This window comes from Phyllostomus hastatus, unplaced genomic scaffold (assembly GCF_019186645.2).
Source record: "Phyllostomus hastatus isolate PE091 unplaced genomic scaffold, TTU_PhHast_1.1 phas_contig_40, whole genome shotgun sequence".
In the NCBI taxonomy this organism is placed as follows: Eukaryota; Metazoa; Chordata; class Mammalia; order Chiroptera; family Phyllostomidae; genus Phyllostomus; species Phyllostomus hastatus.
In genome coordinates, this window is record NW_025333872.1 from 73,113,888 (window position 1) to 73,137,604 (window position 23,717).

The window sequence follows — 23,717 nt, forward strand, 5'->3', positions numbered from 1 at the left end:
GATGATAGCTCATTGTGGTTTTAGTTTGCATTTCTCTGACCATTAATGACATCAAGCATCTCTTCACATATCCATTGGCCATCTGTATGTCCTCTTTGGAGAAGTGTCTATTCAAGTCCTTTGCTGAGTTATTAATTGGATTGTCTTTCTTTAGTGTTAAGTTGTGTAAGTTGTAAATTTTGGAAAATACTGCTCATCAGATGTATCATTGGCAAATTTGTTCTTCCATTCAGTGAGTTGACTTTTCATTTTGTTGATGGTTTTCTTTGCTGTGCAAAAGCTTTTTAGTTTGTTGTGGTCTCAGTTGTTTGTTCTTTTTTTTTATTTTGTTTTCTTGCCCAAAAAGATATATTAGAAAAAATATTGCTACAAGAAATGTCTAACATTTTACTGCCTATATTTTATTCTAAGATTTTTATGGTTTTGCAATTTACATTTAAATGTTTGATCCATTTTGAGTTTATTCTTGTGTATTATGTAAGGAGGTGGTGTAGTTTTAATTTTTGCATGTATTGGTTGAGCTTTTCCAACACCATTTATTGAATAAACAGTCTTTACCCTGTTGCATGTTCTTGCCTCCTTTGTCAAATGTTAATTGACTATAAAGCCATGGGTTTATTTCTGAGCTCTCTATTCCCTTCCAGTGGTCTACATGCCTGTTTTTATGTCAGTACTATGCTAGTTTGATTACCATGGCCTTGTAATCTAATTTAGTATCAGCTAGTGTGATACCACCAACTTTGTTGTTCTTTTTTCAAGATAGCTGTGGCCATTTGGTGTCTTTTGTGGTTTCATATACATTTTTGGAATATTTGTTCTAGTTCTGTGAGATATACCATTGGTATTTTAATAGGAATTGAATTGAATCTATAGATTGCTTAGGGTAGTATGAACATTTTAATGATGTTAATTTTTCCTATCCATGAACACAATATATATTTATACTTGTTTGTATTTTCCTCAATTTCCTTCCTCAGTATGCTATAATTTTCTAAGTACAGATCTTTTACATCCTTGGTTAAATTTATCCCTAGGTACCTTATTTTGTTGTTGTAATTATAAATGGGATTGTTTTCTTAGTTTCTTTCTGTTAGTTTATCATTAGTATATGAAAATGCAACTGATTTCTGATTATTAATTTTGTACCCTGCTACTTTACTGAATTCATTTAGCAATTGTAGTAGTTTTTGAGTAGGGCCTTTAGGGTTTTCTACATACAATTATCATATCATCTGCAAATAGTAACAATTCTATTCTTTCTTTCCAATTTGGATGCCTTTTTTTTCTTCTTATCTGATTGCTGTGGGTAGAATTTCAAGTACTATGTTAAATAATAGGGTAAAGAAGACACCCCTGTCTTGTTCCCAATCTTAGGGGGAACACTTGTAGTTTTTGCCCATTGAGTATGATGTTGGCTGTGGGTTTGTCATACATGGCCTTTATTATATTGAGGTGTGTTCCCTCTGTTCCCACTTTACTGAGAGTTTTTTTATAAGTGGATGCTAGATTATATCAAATGTTTTTTGTGCATCTGTTTATATTATCATGTGCTTTTTAACCTTCTTTATGTTTATGTGATGTATCACATTTATTGATTTGCAAATATTGTACCAAGCTTGCATCCCCATAATAAGTCCCACTTGGTCATAGTGTATGATCTTTTTAATGTATTGCTGGATCTGATTTGCTAATATTTTGTTGGGGATTTTAGCATTTATGTTCATCAGGGATATTGGTCTACAATTTTCTTTATTTGTGATATCTTTATCTAGTTTTGGAATTAAGATAATGCTGGCCTCATAAAATGAGCTTGGGAGTCTTCTCTCATCTTGAATTTTTGGAATAGTTTGAAAAAGATAGTTCTTCTTTGCATGTTTGGTAAAATTTACCTGTGTAGCCATTAAGTGCAGTACTTTAGTTGGCTGGGAGTTTTTTCATTACTACTTTGATTTCATCAGTTATAATTGGTCTATTCAGATTTCCTGATTCTCCCTGATTCACTTTTGGAGGATTGTATGCTTCTAGGAATTTATCCATTTTGTCCAGATTTTCCAACTTGTTAGCATGTAACTGTAATAGTCATCACAATTTTTTGTACTATTGTGGTTTCAGTTGTTGCTTCTATTTTTCATTTCTTATTTTATTTGTTTGGGTTCTCTATTTTTCTTGGTGAGTCTGGTTAAAGGTTTGTCAATCTTGTTTATCTTTTCAAAGAACCAGCTCTTGGTTGCATGGATCTCTTGTATAATTTTTTAGTCCTTATGTCATTTATAGCTGCTCAAATATGTATTATTTTTTCCTCTACTTACTCTGGGTTTGTTTGTTGTTTTGTTCCTAATTCTTTTAGATATAGGATTAGATTGTTTATTTGAAAACCTTCTTGCTTCTTCAGTTAGGTCTGTAATCCTATGAATTTCCTTCTTAGCACTGCTTTTTCTGTTTCTCATAGATATTGGATTGTTGTGTGTTCATTTTCATTTGTCCCAAGGTAACTGTTGATTTCTTCCTTTATTTCACTGCTGACCCATTCATAGTTTAGTAACATGTTAATTAGCCTCCATGTGTTTGAGTGTTTTTCAGGGTTTTTTTGTAATTGATTTCTAGTTTTTTGCCATTTTGATTAGAAAAGATGCTTGATGTGATTTCAATCTTCTTGAATTCATTAAGGCTTGTTTTGTGTCACAACATGTGGTATATGCTAGAGAATGTTCCATGTGTACTTGAAAAGAATGTATATTTTGCTGCTTTGGGGTGAAATATTCTATAAATATTAATTAAATCCATCTCCTACAGTGTGTCATTTAAGGTTGCTCTTGTCTTGTTGATATTTTATCTCTGCGAGTTATCCATTGATTCAATGGGGTATTAAAATCTCCTACAATGACTGTATTACTATCAATCTCTCTCTTTATGATTTTCTTTACATATTCAAATAATCCTATGTAGAGTGTATGTATGTTTACAAGGATTGTATCTTCTTGTTGGATTGATCCCTTTAGTATTATATAATGTCCTTCATTGTCTCTTGTTATGGTATTTGTTTTGAAGTCTATTTTGTCTAAGTATTGCTGCCCAAGGTTTTTTTTTTTAACTTTCATTTGCATGGAATATCTTTTTCCATTTCTTTACTTTTAGTCTGTATGTACCAGTATCTTTTGTTCTCCTAGACAGTATAAATATATGGGTCCTATTTTCTTTCCATTGAGCTATTCTGTATTTTTTTATTGGAGCATTTAATCTATTTACATTTAAAGTGATTATTAATAGGTACTTATTGCTATTTCTTTTTTCATGCTTATGTTTCTCTATATATATAGTCTTTTTTCTTCTTCTTCTTAAAGAAGGTCCTTTAAAAGTTCTTGCAATACTGGTCTGTTTTAATGAACCCCTTTAGCTTTTTTTATTGTTGTTCTGGGAAGTTCTTTATTTTGTCTTTAATTTTAAATGATAGTCTTTCTGGATAAAGTAGTCTTGGTTTTAGTTCTTTGCATTCATCACTTTGAATATTTCATGCCTATCCCTTCTGCTCTGAAGTGTTCTTGTTGAGAAATCAGCTGAACACCTTATGGGGGATCCCTCAAAGGTTATCTTTCTCTTGCTGCTTTTAAGATTCTCTCTTTATCTTAAACCTTTGCCATTTTAATTATAATGTGTCTTGGTGTGGGCCTCTTTGGGTCCATCTTGTTCAGGACTCTCTACACTTCCTGGATTGTGTGTCTTTTTCTTTCGCCAGGTTAGGGAAGTTTCCAGCCATTATTTCTTCAAACAGGTTTTTGATTCCTTGCTCTCTTTTCTCTTTCTAATATCCCTATGATGCAGATGTTGTTATGCTTGCTGTTGTACCAGAGGTCCCTTAGACATTCTTCACTGTTATTTTTTTTTTCTGTTTGTTCCCCTGCTTGGATATTTTCTATTATCTTGTCCTCTAAGCTTTTGATTCAGTCCTTTGCTTCATCTAACCTGCTGTTGATTCCTTCTAGTGTATTCTTCATTTCAATATTGTGTTATTCATTTCTGACTTTTTTATAGTTTTCATGTCCTTTTTAATGTTTACTATCTCTTTGTTTAAATTCTCACTGAGATCATCCATTCTCCCCCTAAGGTCCTTCAGCATCCTTATAACCATTGTTTTAAATTCTGCATCTGGTATCTTGATTGCTTCCTTTTCATTCAATTTTCTGGATATTTTTCTTGTTCTTTCATTTGGGGCATATTCCAGGAATGACTTTTGTGTGGGTTATTTGTGCCCTCTTGTTGTAGTTAAGTCTTGAATGCTGTTGTCCCATTCATAAATGGTGTTATCCCTTAGGTTGGCTGGCTATATGAATAGACCACAATTACCATGTATGAGTCATTTGCAGGGGCTGCCCTGCAATGTGGAGTTGTTCCTATCAGAGTCTGGTGCCTGCCATAATCTCTTTTGGGTTTGCTGCTTGGGCAACTGAAGCCCACCACTGGTTATATTCATTCTGGGTCTTCTTGGGCAAGGCTATGGTGTAGGTTTAGTTTAAGTATTGTGTGTAACTGGCCTCAGGCTACCTGTCTGGAGCTGCCACACCATTCACTGTTTGGGGCTGCATGTACTGGGATGAGTGTGCATGGGAGGGGCCAAGTTGTATGCAAGGGTTGGCATCCTCTAACTCTGAACCAGGGACAGATCCATAAAACTTCTAAGGCTCCTTGAGGTCCACCTCCACCTATCAGTTACTCTGCCACCTGGAGGTTCCCTAATCTTCTTCCAGAGCCTTCTGAAGGACTGTAGAGTGGTCCCAGGCTGGCCACATCCCACAAATCTTTCCACAAGGCATGAGCCAGGTAGAACAGGGTGACCAGGTGGGGAGGATGGGGCTATTGTGTCTCCTGCTTGAGGGCAGCATGGTTAGGCACTCAGTAGGAGGAAAGTATTTCCTACTCTGGAGCCAAACCACCTAGCTCTACCAGGAGGAGCGCACGATAGGTTCATGTTGGGTGCAGCCAGCCAGCCCCAATATGGGAGCAAGCACAGCAGGGCAAAGCCACCAGGACTCAGAAGGACAGATCAAAAGAGTCTGCTGTTGGGGGTGGTGCCAACTGAGCCTGCAGGAGGGAGGCACACATGTCCCCTCCCCACCGATCCACAGCAGTACAACCCAGTGGCTTTCTGAGTCCCCAACAAGAGCCTTGGAGAGGGACATGTCCCAAAGGTCCCAGCTCTGATGAGCACTTCTTTCCCCCTGAGGAACTGAGCTCAGCAGGCTGGGGGCAGTGGGACTTAGAAGAATATATCAAAAAAGTCTCCCACCAGGGGTGGTACCTGCCAATCCTACAGGCACAGAGCAAGACTGGCCCCCATTCCAAAGCCACACCATGGCTGAACCTCCAGGATTCTCCTCAGGGCCACACGATCCAGATCTTCTTTTTAATGACTCCTATTTGCCCCCAGTCTCCCTCCCTGTAATGGAGCTGCAAGTGAGTGTCCTAGAGCAGGATCTTCTGCCTTGGCCTTTTAAGAGAACATCTGGGTTTCTAGCAGACTCCCTTCTCTTCCAGGTGGACAGAATCCCTGCTGATTTTCACTGTCAGATGCTATGAAGGTTCCTCTTTCTCACTCTGGTGCTCTGGGTTGGAGGTTCTGGCTTGGGATTGAGACCCCACACTCCTCAGGGAGTACTTTAACAGCAGAATTATCCCTCCAGCTTCTCAGCTGCAGCACATGGCTTCAGGGCCAGCCCTCTCCATATCTCTGCCCTTCTTACCAGTCTTTATGTGGCATCTTCTGTAAACCTTTGGTTGTAGTATTTCTGTTCAGCTGTCTTTCCATTGGTTATTGAGGTTGATTGCTTTACAGTTTAGCTGTAAATCCAGTTTGACTCCAGGAGGAGGTGAGTGTAGCTTCCATCTCTTCTGCAGCCATCTTGGAATCCTATTTTTTTCCTATTAAGAAGAGAGATTTTCTTCAAACTAATTAAGTTTCAGACCTCACTAAGCCTGGATTCACACCCCTTCCGATTTTAACAAAACATTGAACTCTAGTGCAAGTTTTAGCTTCTACAGGATTTTTCAAATAACACCTAAGGTTCTCCAAGTGTTTCAAGTAGAAAAACTCATGGGCTTTAAAGATTCTGCTTAAGAGCAGAGGAGATGGGGTCAAGATAAGTCAGGAGAAATTGCCATGATACATATCATCAATTAACAGAGAGGTTAGACTGTAGGTATTTTAAAGTATTTAACAAGCAAACAAATGATATATGGAGAATACATATTCTTAAATACATCTGAATAGAGGATATACAATAATTAGCTATCAATGGAAGATTTCTCAGCACAAAAAAACTTAGAGCTCACTATTCAACTGTGCCTATAACAGTTTTAATTATATTAAATTAAATAGATACAAATGTAATATATATGCATAGCAATTCTAAAATCAATAGGTGCTAAGGAGTTTACATTTTTTATTTCTAATTTTAAAGGTACATGCCAGGACCCAAATTTCCCATTAATGTGGAAGAGTGCACATTACATATTTTTCTCAGCATCTCTATATTTTCAGAGGAGAAAGTAGCCCTCCTACAACTTCTTTCTCTAAAAGGTTTAACTTACAACTTCCTATTTATTCTTGCCATTAAAGACTTGTCAATGTGGCATTGAGGGCCATTTGCAATCCTGACCCATTTGAAGTGGTTTGGTTAATAACCTCCAATAAAACCTAATATAGAACATTGTCTCTGAAAGCTCTGTCAATGCAACAAAGACAATGAAATCCACATTAATATTCTGTGACTCACAAACAGCACCAACTTTCCCTGGACATTTCTTTGGTAAATTTATAAGTAACATTTTTGAAAGCTTATTTATCAACAAAAATCAAAAGCATTTAAATGTCTCTTCAGGAGTGCATATCATGTATCAGGACAACATTACAAATTATCAACTCTGCAAAGATCTCTATGCCTTCAGTATATAAAATATTATGCAAATTAGTACAAATATAGTAATATTCATACATATAGGCATAGGATTTTTTCTTGGGTTACAGAGATTTATACTTACAATTTCCTGATAGGATGAATCAGCCCAGTAGTGGCTATCAGGAAACATATAGCCAAGAAAGGAGAAAAAGAGAAACACTAAAATATCAACATACAAGGCATAATAAAAATCCCTTTAAAAAGGTGCATTCTGAGTATACCACAAGTATTCACATTGAGTTAAGAGCATCAAGATCTGCTTCATGGAGGAGGTGATATTTGAGATGGGCCTTAACATAGAATAAGAGTCCAGAAGAAGAGATGGCAAATAGAAAGTGAAGAGTATTCTAGTCCCAGGGACTAGTGAGAACAAAGTTAAGAAGACCAGAAAGACGGTGAGTTCACAGAAAAGAGTGAGTAAAATCTGTCCTGCCACATCACTTGATTCATAAATGTGAATTTGCTCATACAGGATTGGCAAATGAGCAAATGATTTCAGAAAGGGGCAGAAGTCATCTAGGTTCTTACACAGTTCTTCCCAGCATATTAATGTCTGCATCCATGAGTAAAGGCAGCTGAATGAATGAGAAGCATACCCATACAGCTGCGGATGCCAAGCTCAGGAGCACTGGACCCATAACACAGCCTGCGCACAGTGCCCAGTCACTCAGAAACTTGCCCTGAGTTTGGCCAAGGCTCTGTCTTAGAAGTGTTCAACCCCCAATTATCCTCCATAATTGTGCTTTAAATTGTTTTTATTTATTTTCATTTAAAATTTCATTTAAATCATAATTGACATTTAATGTTGTTTGATATTAGTTCAGATGTACAGCATAGTGGTGAGACAATCATACACTTTACAAAGTGTTCCTCCTGATATTTCCAGTACCCAACTGGCACCATACCTCGTTATTACAACATTGTTGACTGTATTTCCTATGCTGTACTTCATAGCCCCATTTCTGCTTTGTGACGACCAATCTGGTTTTCCCAGTCCCTTCACCTTCTTCACCAGTTTCCCAACACCCCTCCCTATGGCACCCTTAGGGAGGCATCCCTAGGGGTGCCTCCCTAAGGCACCCCTGCACTTTCACTGCATCTGTGAGTCACAGGGTCAGCCCTTATGTACACTTCTCGCCATCAGACTGCCTTCACCTATGCCTTTTAAGGTAAAATTTCATGTTTACTAAAATAATCATGTATTATTTTCAACAACCTTTATACATGATGCTAGTATTTCAACCAAGATTGTTATTGTTTATTTTAGTTCTCTGATTACAAAGTTGCCTAAATTTTGAATGATTGCCCAATCCTATCTTCCTATAAGCCTTGGTGTTTGTAGAAATAACTTTGACAGGACTCTTGGTGTGTGTTTTCTTTTCAGGAGAACATAGATCAAAACTTAGTATAAAAACAAATCATTCTAGTTTTAGGGAAGAGATGGTTATATCAGCAAGATAAAAAAGATGAGGCTATACATCATAGACTGAGGAAATTTTAAAGATGATCTTAGAATGTCAGTGGTAGAAATTCACATCTATCCAGGAGTCAGTAGTAAGTATATAATTGTTGTTATGCTTTGTAAAGAGTAACCTTTCAGGGATATTAAAAAAGAAGTGTATCTTACTGTTTTTTTTTAATTTCTGAAAATCACATTAAGATTAAAGTAGAAAAGAATAACTGCTACAAGTAGAATTTATTTAGCTGAACACTGAAATGATGATGAAGTGTTAATATACTAAACCCTATATACATCTGCTTCTATGGTCAACAGGTCACATGAGGGAGGGCATGGCTGTTCTAAGTAGCATAGCCTATCCTCACCAACTTGACCAGACATCGAGGTTCAAAAGAGAAACCAAGACAAGTTAAGAAGCTTAGCATTTATTAATAATAAAAAGAATAGTTACTTTTCTTGGTGAATGAAAAAAAAACCTCTAGTATAATGTTACATTTTTGAAGTAGTACAGACTATACCTGGAAAGACTCATTTTTTTCTGCTTCTCAATGTCACCTGTTTAAAACCAGACTTACCTGGCTGTGGCCAATGAATTAAGTGAAGTAGGTTGTGCTACATCTATACATTTAGCTATTCTGAGCACAAAACTCTTTCCTGCAGATTTGTCTTTTGCATAAACACGAGAATGTTCTATAGCATTGGAGTAGGATGGGGCCTTAGAAATCATTCAGTAATCTAATTCTTTCAGCTCATGTTTGAGAAATTGAAACCTGAAGTTTTGAGTGACTTATAGCAGGGCCTTAGTGAGCTTCCATGTCAGACTCCAGAATCCCTGAATCTAATTTGCTTTTTTTAAATGCTATTTTGAGGGAATAAATAGATCAAGGACATAAGGGCACCAAGGTATAAATATCTCAGAGTTTTGTATAAGAAAATTAAAATGTGATATTTTTGTTTTGATTCTAATACTTACCCTGACATTGAGGTTTTAGGTTGTTTTTATTTTTGTTTTTTAAGTGATAAATAACAATCCATTGAGTCAAAGCATCCAGAAAACTGTCAACAGTGATTCCTATGTCCCTTTCTGGTTGTTGCTGGTAGCACGGCAGTATACAATGCACAATTCTAGTATTTGAGAACTCCAAAGAAACTTTTTAGTGGACTCTACACAACATCCTCTTTTCTCAAATGTAATGACCCAGAAATTAATAAAGTTGTTGTAATAATGAAGACCAATAATAACCAATTTATTTGCGATTGATTATACTGTTAATAGGTTGTTTTAGTTCCTCAAACTTTTAGTTAGCACTTTCCATGAAAATTGAAAAGCATCTTTAAGTTTATATTAGAAAAAAATATACATATTTGATCTTATTTCAAATTAGATATACCTTAAAATTACAAAGACCTAATTATGAAAGAGATAATAAGACTCCTTCCTTTTGTCTGGAGAATTTTATTCTTCTGTGGTCCAAGAATAGACAGAAAGCCAACTTCTCTAAAAGATGTAACAGCTCTCTGTGCACAAGTCCCTAATATTTTTCCACCATTATTTTTCTCATTAACCAAGGTTTCATGCAAATAATATTCTAGGCTCTTGTTATGGTTCAATGACATATCCGTAATATATCTCAATATCTCCTCTCTACCCTCAAGGTATTATAATTCTCCAACTTTAGAGATTCAAATATGTGCTAATATGCAAATATTTAAAGTTTAAAAAGTTTCTCCACAGTTGAGATTACTCTGTAACAATATCAATTAGATAGCTAGATAATAGATAAATAATATATAACTTCTCATTTTATAAAGAAATCTTTTTAAATATTAAATTTACAAGACTTATCTTAGATATTCTTTAATTATTCAACCAGTGTAGTTTCTGTGAGGCAATTTGCTATCCCAAAATCTCATTAGCCAGTATCATACTGGATACAGAGTTAGTATCTGGCACGGAGCCTGGCCCAAATTTCTAGTTGGTCTCATAGATCTTATATTCTAGTGAAGAGGACAGATCAACATACGCACAAATAAAGGGAGGTGCCCTTCACTGCCTGAATTTAATCTCTCCCAGAAAAACCTATTGGATATTAAGTATTCAGGGAGTAGGGACCTATATTCCACTATGTTTTCTTTCAACTCCAAGTTTGTACTTTTTGACCACCTTCACTCACTTCATCCAACCCCCTCACTGTTATTTTGTGTATATTAGAAATGTAATAATGCCCATTTTTAGCCCATTCAAAAACACCACTGGTTCAATCCACTGAGGCATAATTAAATGTCAATATAATCATCCACCAAGTACTTTAGTAAAACATACACCATTTAAAACATCAGGGGCCTAGTTACTTAACATCTAATGAAGAACAAATCATAGATGGTGGTTACTTAGTCTAGGATGGTGGCCATGGAGACAGAGAGACATGTAAGTATAGAAGGTATATTTGATATTGTTTCTGCCCTATAACAGCTTACAACTGAGCCTGAGAAGATAGTTTGATGTATTGAATACTGATAGACCAAGTATCCGTCTGATTCATGTGAAATATCTCTCTTCAGCCCTCAAGTGGAAGACAGCGAGGGGACAATTCAGTTTGATGGAGAAGGCTATGCGATGGTCAGCCGCCCCATTCGCTGGTACCCCAACATCTCCACAGTCATGTTCAAGTTCCGAACATTTTCCTCAAGTGCACTCCTGATGTACCTTGCCACAAAAGACCTGGTAAAGATACCCACAGCTTATCTTCCATGATTGAATTTTTTGTTTCTTTTCCCTAGTATTCTAATACAATTATTAGTTATTGTTAAATTGTCCATTATTGTTTGAAGAGTCTGTGATAGCCAAGAGTGAGTGATGCAGATAGCACATATATATTTTCATGGATAATGTTAATTGCAGATATAATTTAATTATTACTTATTTTCATTATAACTCCCCATATAACCCTTTCAGATAAGCACCCAGTAAAGATTACCCCAGTATGGAATCATGAAGGAGCAAAACTTCTTCCTTACTCTTCTTCTATAGACCTAAGTTGAAAGATGATTCTAAATATGCTCACTGTTTTTTCCAGGTCAATATTTCTTAGTAAATTCTTTCAGAGAGCATATTTTTTCATTTGCTTAATATGTTTTGAAAAGAACCCACTTTATACTCCTGTCATAAAAGGATACATCTTAGTAATTTAGTTGTGACCATTTGGACCATACTATCACCCCCACAAATATTCACAAAATAGTAATACCAATTCTATTTTCAAAATGGAGTTTAATTACCAATCAATACATTCAGTAATTTAGCTATAAGACCCTATTATAAACCCCACAAAGAAAGTGATTACCCATATATCTCTGTGTTTGTAATCATTGGCGTATTTTTACTCTATTAATAGAAAGATTTCATGAGTGTAGAGCTCACTGATGGGCACATAAAAGTCAGCTATGATCTGGGTTCAGGAATGGCTTCCGTTGTCAGCAATCAAAACCATAATGATGGGAAATGGAAATCATTCACCCTCTCAAGAATTCAAAAACAAGGTGAGTTTCTATAGCAATAATGCACTGTGAGCCATAATCATGTTCTCCAAAGCTCTCATGTACCTAATCGTGAAGAAGACCCTGTCTGTAATTTTAGGTACTCACAAATTCTGTGAGAAATTGGTGCAGTCATTTCTTTGGCTTAGATTACAGGTGGCCTAGCTTAGACATGACTGATTGAAGAGCCAAATGGTTCTCTCTCATTTTCTTTTGAAACTGAGAGCTTAATTTAAAAGCATAAAATTGTCTTACAACTTGTAAAATTATATCCTGTAGTAGGATTGAAAAGATTGTGTGCTTTTTTTCTTCTTCTTCCTTTGCTAAGACATTTCCTTTAGAAAGACCCCCCAAGTAGAGTTGTAGAGGTTGTTAGATCACAGCTACCCATCCTTTGCTTTTTGAAATGCCAAAAATTTGTGTGTGCAAATAAATGACTAAGAATAATGTAACATTTTCATGGTTACAAGACGTTTTAAAAACTTGTTTCCAAACATTATCTAATTGGTTCGTATCAGCAGGTATTTTGTTCTGGTGTTAGAGAAAGGGAAACGTAGACTTTAACATCACAGGTGTGTACATACATTGTTACAACCAAGACAGAAATCCAAATCCATTAGGTTTAGTGTGCTGCTATTTTTATTTAAGTATATGTTTCCCAGTTCTGTGTACTATCACATTGCTAATATCTGCAAATGAAACTTTGATACTTCTGTTTATATAATCAGACCTACTTAATTTTGACCATGTCAAAGTAACATTTCATGGAAACTTACCATATTTTTTGGACTGTAAGATTCATTTCTCCCCCTCCAAATTTGGGAGGAATAATGGTTGTTAATGCTGCTGTTGAATTCTGTTTACATTTATATTGGTGAAATATTATGTTATTTATGTTATTAAATATTTTACCACAATTTTCGCTTCAATTTTTTTCCTATTTTCCTCCTCTAAAACCTAGGTGCATCTTATGGTCCATAAATATGGTAGGTGTAACATTGCATGTTGCACCGTCCTTCATTCCTGCATTTAACAAATACCTGTCAAGCACCTACTAAGTATGGGGCTGGCCAGAAATTCATTTGGTCTTTTTTCTGTAAGATGGCTCTGGTAGTGCTCAGTTGTCTTTAACTTCATTTGAAACAATTTTGTTAGATTGTATTGTGACAGCTGTCATATCAGCATGCTTTAAAAAAAACTTATCAAAGTTGAATTTTTCTGTAGCCATTTTAATATTGAAGATGGAAGAAAACACACATGTTCAGTATATCATGCTTTATTATTTCAAGAAAGGTAAAAATGTAACTGAAATGCAAAAAAAATATTTGTGCAGTGTATGGAGAAGGTGCTGAGATGGATTGAATGTGTCAAAAGTGGTTTACAAAGTTTCATTCTGGAGATTTCTCACTGGACTGTGCTCCATGGTCAGGTAGACCAGTTGAAGTTAATAGCAATCAAATGAGACATTAATTGAGGACAATCAACATTATACCACATTGGAGATAATCAACATACTCAAAATATTAAAATCAATAAAGTTACTGGTCAAAATGAAACATATGTCTTTTATAGAAAAAAAAAACACATGGAATTTTTGGCCAATCCAATACTATGCAGGAACTAAATAAAGTCTATGACAATTTCTTAACTTCAAGGAGCTTTTAATCTAATGGGGCAATAGCTAAGCAAATCGACGGTTGTTGGACAGGAAGCTAATTGCTAGAGATATGTCTAGCAGGCTAGGAATCTCAGAAGACAGGGACATTTAAGTCAAGCAGAGAGGTCATCGCCCAGGGGAATACCCCTGAGGTGCAATCAGAAATTGAGGAGTTCGCTGGAGGGAAGAGCACCATTTAACATTTCAGAGAAGTAAAGTGAGAGTCTGGAGTGCCTCAGAGAGGATACAGAATACATTGTTTTCCAACTGCTTTTCCCTGGAATACGAAACCCTAGAGAAACCCCTTTTTGTATAAAAACTGGTTGTGTGCTTGTACAGATTGGAATACTGCTCAATATACTGTCCCCATATAAGAGAGACATAGTGCACATTGCATGTTGGAGGCTCTGCATAGTCAAAACAACATTTAACTCTGTTTAACCCAACATTTCTCAAACATCTTTGATTACCAGAATCCCTCCATTCCCACAATATTAGCATTCCACTGAACGCATTTTGGGAAATGCTTTAGTAACTACAAGTAAATCCACAAGCTAACAGGATGAATGTGGATATAAAATTATTAAATAGGGCAAGAGAGATACAGAGCCAGTTCATAAAGGGTCTTATAAAATAAACTAATGAGTTTCAAGTTTATTGTGAAAGCTATAGAGAAGTACTAAGAGTTTTAGTCAAGGGTATGATACCATCACACCATCAGATTTGTACTTTAATAATGTTTCTTTAGCAGCAATTCAGCAGAGAGATTCCTGACAGTTTTGGATGCTTCTGCAGTCTGCAGTAAAGCAGGTGAAGAGTGAGGAGAAGGAAACCAGGAGAATGGAGAGGAAAGAATGGAGTAGGAAGATATTAAGCATTTTAAAACTAAAGAGCTGTGTGATATACTCAGTGTGAATGCTGTTAATTTATCAAGAATGATTCCCTTTTTGTTCGTTTTGTTTTTGTTTAAATAACAAAAATATGGCTGTACCATTGACCAAGCTGTTGGTTACAGGAAAATGAATAGGTTTTCTGGAAGAGATGCTGAGTTCTATGTTAAACATGTTATGTTACAGGTAGTACTCTTACCATCTTTCACAGCCTAGGGAAGCTGTGTAATGAAATGGGCAGGCAGTTAGTTGTGCGTATCTGAGGATCAGCAGAGCTCTGGAGAGAGATGAGTAATTAGGAACTGTCATCATGTTTTCCATAGTTGTAGCTGAATAAGGATGGGAAAAACCAAGCTGACATATCTAGAATAAGATGGTCCAGAGCCCTGGAGCCAACAGCAGTATTGAAGCAGTACGGTAAAGGATGATTCCACAAACGGGGCTGTAAAGAATAAATGGAGAAAGGAGGAAAAAAGGAAGGTAGATTTTCAGTAGATCAAACTGGAGGCAGAGTGACCAATTAGGTCCAATTATAGTCCAGGCTGAAGGTGAATGATGGCTTCAAACAAGAGTTGCAGGGAGATATGACACTAGGGAAATAAAAAATAAACCCATGGTGTGATGGCTCTATACAGTTATTAGAATGTCTAAAACAAACAGGACTGGACATACCCAGGCCTGGCGAGGATGTGGAGCAGCTGGAATTCTTATGCACTATTGACAAGGACATAAAGTGGTACAGCCACATTAAAAGCAGGTTGGCAGTTCCTTAAAAGGTTAAATATATACCTACCATATGAACCATCTTAAGTATTATCCAGGACACATGAAAGCATATATTCATACAAAGACTTGTATTGTACCAGAATGTTCATAGTACCTTTATTTGTGATGCTCAAAAAAATTAAAAAGAAAAAACCCTCAAACATCCATCAGCAAGTGAATGGATCTACAAACTCCCACACAATGGAATAATATCTAGCAATAAAAACAATGAACTTAATGTATACATAATATGGATGAACCATAAAGCAGACAAAAAAGAGTACATCAATGTAAAATTATATAGAAAATGCAAACTAACCTACAGTCACAGCAAGCAGACACAGCCTACGTGTGGATGGCGTTGTGTCGAGAGGGACAGGAAGGACGACAAAGAGGTATAAGGGAATATTTGGGGTGATGGATACACTCATTTTTTATTGTGATGATTTCAGGGATATACATATTCAAAAAATTGTCAAATTATATACTTTAAACATGAACAAATTATACCATGTCAATTCTACTTTGGTAAAACTGTTTTAAAATAGGACAGATATTACAGTTATTTAGAAGACGAAATTAATAGCTCTGTTTTTGATTGATTAGATGTGTGGAATGGTGGGAGAAAGTCAGGATGACCATAATTTACAAGATTAAGTAGGGGCGGGGGGGTGGCCATAGTGCCACAATATAAAATGAATAATACATATTTGGGAATGAAAAGGTCATTTTGATTTGGAATATGTTTAGTTTGAAGTACCAAAGAGGTAGGTATACAGATGATGTTGTCTCACCTGTTGAATGTGGATTTTTAGGCAAAAACCAGGTTTAGGCCATATATATATATATATACAAGTTGTTATCATATGGGAAGCAGATATAAACTTGAGGGTACCCAGAAAGCTAAAACCTGAGAATTGGCCCAAAGATGACACATTAGAGAACATAAACATTTCAGAAGCGTTCGAAGAAATAGGGCCTGGGAAGGAGACTGACATTGGTGATGAATGGCAGAGAAGCTGGAGAGTTTGATATTATGGAAGCCAAAAGGAGAAACTTTCTAGAAGGAAGGAAATTTAACAATATCAAATGCTGCAGAGATGTGGACTAAGGACAGGAGGACCTGTTGGGTTTGTTGGATGTGAGGAGGTCACTTGGATTTGAGCAAGATCAGATTCCATGGATAGGATAGGGGCAGGAATTCAAACAAGGCTGCAGATAGGTGGGCCCTTGCTCCTGTTCAGCTACCAGAATAGTTGTTTTACGTGAATCATTCTCTACTAGTTGGTAAAAGTACTGTCCGTTGAAATTCAACGCTTCCTTCATTCAGTAGCATTCCCTGCCTCTGAGAGTCACTTAATAGAACCACAGTCCACTACCAGTAGAAGTTCTCCAGGTCCCACAAGTGCATTCAGATGGACAGATGTATGACTTCGAAAGATCATTTGGACCTCCAATGGACTCAGAAAGAGAAGGAAGGAATTACCAAAGTAAAAACAACTCGTTTATAATGACTCCGCATTGACTGTAAAGTGCTAGTTAGGCCATTACTCTGTGTCTAGTAGTTAATAAAACCCTTATTTCCCTGCTTACCCATAAATGATGTCTGAACTCATCAACACTAAAATTTTATGTTAATAGCTATTCTGTAAGGGAAAGAAGTAGGGCAAGAAGTAAACGCAAGTGTTAGCATTTCAATGCAGTAACCATTTCATCACTATCCCTCATGAAGGATAGAACCCTTCCTCTAAATCAGTAAAAATATACCAACCTATGTCTCTCTGCCAGAGTTAATGCTTGGGCCAGTGAGTTTCAATTCTATTGTGTTTCTGCTCTTTAACCAGTTCTTCTTAGAATGACTTCTAAAAATGTATGCATTCACTCAGGGATAAGAAGGAAAACTACCTCCAGTCACTGGCTTGTCTGAGATAGAGGCAGAATCTCATTTTCACAGACACCATTAAAATATGTACCTGGTCTGTCTGTAGAAAGAGGCTATCTTTGTGTTCCAGGCAACAGCCCCAAATGAAAACTTTGTAGATCTGAATAAAAAGGAATATGTATGAGAAAGTCTTGAAAACAGTGTTTTAATTTTTTTTTATTTTAGCAACCAGTCAGGTCAAAAATATATGTGTGTGAAGTGACTATGTATATAATAGTAATTAGATTTTAAAATCATAATTTGCTAAATATTTTTAATAAGACAATTATTGTTTAGGGTTTTTTGTTGTCTGTATGATTTTACAAAACTCTGCTTTGAGGATATGAGGTCTTAATAAAGTTTGGGTATTTTATTTTGGTCATTTTTAAAGGCAATTGTGCTTGGTTTTATGAAGAGACTTCCATTTGGAATTGAAGGGCGACAGATTACAATGGAATTTTGGAGTGTAATACTTTGTCTTCCAAATAACAGTATTCTAAAAGATGATGTGTTGAGGGAAAGTAAAAATAGTCCATGGTCAAATAAATGTAGCAAATACTTCTGGCTGCATGTCCCTGCTGGAGCATTATGTTTCATATCAGCACACTGAGAGATCTGGGTGGTCATAAAACTAAGATATATGTTTATTTTTCTTAACCCAGTGTTCATTATATTTACTTGAACTAGGAACATTCAAGAAACTAGCTTTCCAAAGAATAAACATTTAGAAATACCATTATAATCCATCTGGTTCAAATGGCCATTTTCAGACCCTTGCTAATTCAGATCCTATACCAAGCAAAGATTTGGAGGCCAAACCTGTCACGTTAATAAACTAATGTATCAATATGCATCAAGGGGCCAAAATACGGTACATGAAGCATTTAAAGTCTGGGCCTAAACAAATATTATGGTGAGAAGCACATCATTCAGAGAAAGCCTGGCTTGACTCTTCAGAATAATGGGGGAAAATCAATGAGAGAAGGGATTTTTTTTTCCACTTGCTGAAGAAAGCAGTTTCAACAGGGAAGTGCCTCTTTTTCCCTTTTTCTATTTCTGAATTTTTGTACTCATCATATTTGAAACACCTCTAAGACCTGAGAGAAAGCAATAAGGCATGAAGACTGTACCTCTCTCACAACACTCAGCACCCTTCATCTAAAATGTAATTTACAATGGGTGTGGACCCCATCATCTTGCAAACCAAACACTTTGGTGCACAACTGTCCCACCCACATTACTTGTGGGTGAGTCAAAGCCCCAGCACTCCTGCGGATACTGAAGTGTACAGAAGGAGCCACAGATTCAGTATATTAATAATCTAACTCCTAATTAGATAGTTACCTTACTATCTAATTATCTTTATTTAGTTATCTTTATTAGTTAATTATCTTTTTTTTAACTACTTATCTCTACTACAGAAAACTGTCAAATGTTTCTTTGACATTCACCTATCAGAACTTCTTCCTTTTATTGATTGGTTTGCCTTCATTTGTGTTCATGATGTCATTTTCACCCTCTTTTTGTGAATAGTTTAATAATGTATTTCATTGATGTTTTCGTTTCTGTAATTATTAAATAGCTGTATATGGTAAAAGTGCTTAAGAAAGTCAATGTTAATCTGAGAAATAAAGTAAATTTATCTTGCAGTAACAGCAGTGATATAGATGTGGTTGGTATTGCTCAAATAAAATGTTAAATTTCTTCTCTCTTTTACAGCCAACATATCAATTATAGATATAGACACTAACCAGGAGGAGAACATAGCAACTTCATCTCCTGGAAATAATTTTGGTCTTGACTTGAAAGCAGATGACAAAATATATTTTGGTGGTCTGCCAACACTGAGAAACTTGAGGTAATTTAGTATTTATTCAGAGCTAGATTAAGTTTTAATTAAGTGGCCACTATGCTGACTGAAGCTCTGCAGTTTAATTACAACAGGAATATCATATAATTTTTTTTCTGTAATATCATATAACCTTTAATTGCAGAAAGGTGTAATAAAAAAATCATCTTGCATGTTAGAACACCAGGATTTAGAAACCAGAGGATTAACTTGCTATCTTTGTTAAAGAGACAGATGAGAATAACTCTTTTCCATCCATCCACCTGATGAAAAGAATCATAGAAGTAATTAACGGTGGAGACTACAGTTGAATGTGGATCTTGTAATTGCTGTTCTCCTTGCACATTCACTGGAGATAATGACGCTGACATTGCTTAGTGTTCTGAAAATTAGTCAGTGTTCCAGGATGCTGTGAGCAGAACCTATTTTATTACTAAGCATTAGCATGATAATGGGAATTGGACTTTCCCATATGCCTAATGTTAAAGCTATATTAGTTATCCTCATGCCATGCCAATATTTTTTTTAATTTCACATGTTTTTTAGATTGTGGGATGGGAAGATGTATTGATCTCATAATTTGATTAGTTCAAAAAATAAATACAAGTAACTAAAAAAGGTTAGAAAGTATTTCACATGGTATTTAGCTTACTGCTTGTTATAAAAACATAAGAAATAAAAGTTATAGAGTAGTTGGTGCTTAATAAATGTTCATTGAATTTAATTAAAATGGGGTGAATTGGTATGGTTAAACCATTTACTACAAATACAAACTACCATGCTTTTAATTTTTGTATTGTTTTGTTTAGTTAGTTTTTAATGGTTAAAAAAGTCCTGTTTACATGTTACTACTCTAAAAAGACATGTTACATTTGGAATAATCTAAGAATAACTGAAATGTATGGTGATGAATTATTCCCATATTGTCCAAATGGGCAATGGAACTTCGGTCTCTTTTTGTGACACCTGGCATGCAGACTTCTCTCCATATCTAAACCCACAGACCAGATAACTGTGTAATTATCCAGTCTTTCAAGGGTATAACTTGATAAGCTTTGTGGTGCAAATAAACTGGTTCTGCATTTGTCTACAGTATAAGGTTTTTGTGTCAGAAATATAGATTAAAATGCCTCATCAGAAAAATCATTGCAGATCAAATGTATTCAAGTAGTGGCATAGTTCCCATCATTCAACAAGTGTTTGTTAAGCATCCGCTCAGGCAACTAGATAAATACTAGGGATCCAGCAGTTGTTCAGATCAAAGATTTACTTTGCAAGATCATAAATTCTAGATGAGTGAATTAAATATACGTAGTCAGAATAAGGCTATCCAAACATAGCTTCATTTATTCTAGTAAAGACTTGCTTTAAAGTACCATGAAGTGATTCTTAAGAATTATCTGCAAAGATGTATATGTGAGTTTTATTGAGATGAGTAGGTGTTAGTTTCCAGACTACATAACTAATGAGTCTCTATTACTAAAATGTTTTTACTTTCACAATACGGCAGTCATAAATATAATATTTCCATGGCATGGCACATTATTTCAGAACAATCTGTAGACATACATTTGTGACTAATCAAGGAGTCATGCATTCATAGTTAGGTGTCATTTTGCCCACAGACAGGATCTTAATATATTAAAGTTAAAAGATGTGCTAAACATGAATTATTTTTTACATATGTTAAGTTCAAGTTTTGAAGAGACAATATTTATATACTACTCATAAATACTACAGCATAGCAACATTATGCATTTTTCTATTCATAAGACTGAGTACTTTAAAAACTCATATTCCAAAATACAAATTTTCCAAGAGAATAGTGTGAGAAATGAGCATATTAGATTCTAATTACACTGTGGTCAAGGGTGTATGTCTGTTTTCTGTTCTGATGATTTTTAAATTCCTTTCCTTTAACAATCCCTGTGAGATATTTTTCAGAAAGATTTATAATTGAAGTTTATTTTACTAAATGAAAATGCAATTATAAGTAAATTGTGTTTTTTTCTTTTTTCTTTGACCTAGTATGAAAGCAAGGTAAAATTTAAATTTATGCATGCTGCCTTCAAGTGCATGGGTTGGGTAAATGTGGCTTTTTAGATAAAGCGGCGGTGCGGAATCAGAGCAACAACTCTGCAGCTTTATTCATAGGTCATTTCATGAGCAAGTAATGCATCCTGAGGTAGTTCTCATGCCGCCCTTTGCTCACAAAGACGCTGCTGCTTACCCATCATCAACTGGGCTGCAAGTGGACTTGTTTTACCCGCCAAGACGACGAATTTGCGCTGCTTATTTGTTCCACCGCCCACGCACAGCGCCCCCTGGTGCCCACACTCAGCAACACACGCGCGAAGGGCAGCTGGTCAGATTTATGGGCAGAATCTAGTTATCAGGAAGAGAGCAAACCATTCTCTTGGCTTGACCCCCAGACTCTAGTCTCTGTAGTACCATGCTGTCTGCTGAACAATCAACCTGTGCTTCCACATGCTTACCACTGCCTTGTTGCTTTTCGCAAGCCTGCAAATCTGCAAACGTTTACATGGCCCTTGCACCTCTTGGCAAAGCTGCTTATTTATTGCAGTGTTTATTTAGAATTAGCCTGGGAGCCAGATAAAAAAGAATCTCTGGAAATACTGTTGACTACAAGTGTTGTATCAATAGTGAAGAAGTTTGTGAAGAGGAGCTTCTCGGGAGCATTTTAATCCTTATTTGCAGAGAGGTGTTAGCATGAAAACTGTGAGCAGCAGACCCCTAGACCCCTGTCAGTGGCCCATCCAACCCCAGGGATGTGCAGGCTGGCTCACGCTGGCTAGAACTCACGCTGGCTCATGTATGGCATTTTGGTATTTCAGAGCCGAACTGTGCCATTTTTCTAAAAAGGAGATCATGAAGATGAACTGATCCAAGGAATGTTTTAAGCAAAAACTAGACTTTTAATACCAGAAACTAGAATATGTAGAAATGAAAGTATAAAAATAAACAACCCAAGTTGTTTCATCATGATACAGTAGTGAGACCAGTCCAGCTGTTTGCTGAGAAGGTGAACAGGCCAAGGCTGGTGTTCAATGGAAATACGTGCTAATAGAACTCTGGAATGACACGTTGTAGCTCTGTCATTTCATCTTTGAGGCAAACAGAGGAAACAGAGGCCTGTGGTTACCATTAGGAGTCTTATCACCATATGCAATCATTTATCCCCTGTGATTGTCATAACATTGAGCTTGCTAAATCATCGTATTTTGAAGTGGTTCTTGTATTTCCATGAAACAATGAACTATGTAACTTATAGGAGTAATTTTCTTATTGATAAGACCTCTGAAAAACTGTGATAAATCAGTCTTCCTCTGAAAGGGAAAGAGGAAAACCAATGAACACTGCAAGAGAAATCGACCCCTTTCCTCCCTTACGACAGTAAGAATACAGGCAACATCCTCACCCTCCAGCTGGGCATGTTGTACAAAATAACCAACTAACAGAACAGGAGGAGAAGACCTTGGGAACAAGGGGAAATGATCAGAGAAAATAAAGCACTTCCAGAGAGAGTAAAAAAAAGAGAAATAAAACAGAACAAATACCTGGCACGACATTGGTCACCTGACACACCCTGCCAGGGTCTGTGTTGCTCCCCGCCTGCTTTCCTTGTGCCCATGTCCTTTTTGTTAAGATGAAAAGGGAATCCTGGCATCACTGAACCATGTGCAGGGAATTAATTATTATCCTATTAATTATAATATTTTGGTATTGGTTGGACAGCTTTTACAGATGCAAAAATAGTGTTTTTTTCCTATTAATGTAGACCTGCACTATTCCATATGGTAGCCACTAACCACAGTGGCTTTTTAACTTTAAAATAAATAAAATGAAATAAGGATAATTAGTTTCTCATTCGCATAAGCAACATGTGACTAGTAACTACTGACTGAACACTGCAGAACAGAGGGGTATGTCCATCATCTCCCAACATTTGATTGGACAGCACGGCTGCAGATTAAACAAGGAAATTTCTTGATTATTAATGTACCGCTAGCTTCTGTTTATTGAGCGCTTATCCCTTTTTAAGCACTAGTAAGTTAAGAGTAAACATTCAGGTGTCATCTGGGTATAGAATCCATTTTGAACTTTATTGGAAAAATTGAAGTACGTTTTGTGCTTCGGTTATTTTATTTTCTTATTGCTCCAATATAGAAGAAGAATTTTGGGGGTCAATCTGTAAATCCAATTTTAAAGTATGTTTTTTTTAAGACCATGTAATCCAAAAGAATGTTTCTTAGGCTTTTAGTTAAAAAGCTTTAAAGAGAAATATAATATTATCTTATTCTTTAGCTAACACCCCTGTCCACCAAAAAAAAAAAAAATGTCAAAATGACAGAAATATTTTATTTTTAAATAAATGTTTCCAGATTTTTCTTCCTAAATTTTGAGCAATATTTTACTTAACATTTTGGGGATGTGGTTTGATTATACTGCTTCCACAACTGTCTGCTCTTTGGGGGGAAAAGAAATACAGTTTCTTATGCATACGAAGAATGAAAGAAGTCAGTTGTTTCCTGTACCTTGTAGTATTTAAATGCAGTGGGTAAGGTAATTTTTTAAAAGGACAGGAAGACTAATTAGCTAAAGGCTCCCTCTCAGGATGGTGTTAACATCCACTTTATCCATGCAGTAGAAAATGGGAGAAGCATAGTT

General features: G+C 36.0%; 1 protein-coding gene across 5 annotated transcripts in view; it reads left to right on the forward strand.

The window, feature by feature from the left end:
- Window positions 1–23,717, forward strand: part of LAMA2 (laminin subunit alpha 2) — a 517,841-nt gene that overhangs the window by 462,307 nt on the left and 31,817 nt on the right. For all 5 annotated transcript variants that reach the window (XM_045842659.1, XM_045842661.1, XM_045842662.1 and 2 more), the window contains 4 exons: window positions 10,972–11,134; window positions 11,805–11,949; window positions 18,899–19,037; window positions 21,057–21,068. In XM_045842659.1, the coding sequence (XP_045698615.1) occupies window positions 10,972–11,134; window positions 11,805–11,949; window positions 18,899–19,037; window positions 21,057–21,068 (459 nt within the window). The remainder of the gene's footprint in view (window positions 1–10,971; window positions 11,135–11,804; window positions 11,950–18,898; window positions 19,038–21,056; window positions 21,069–23,717) is intronic.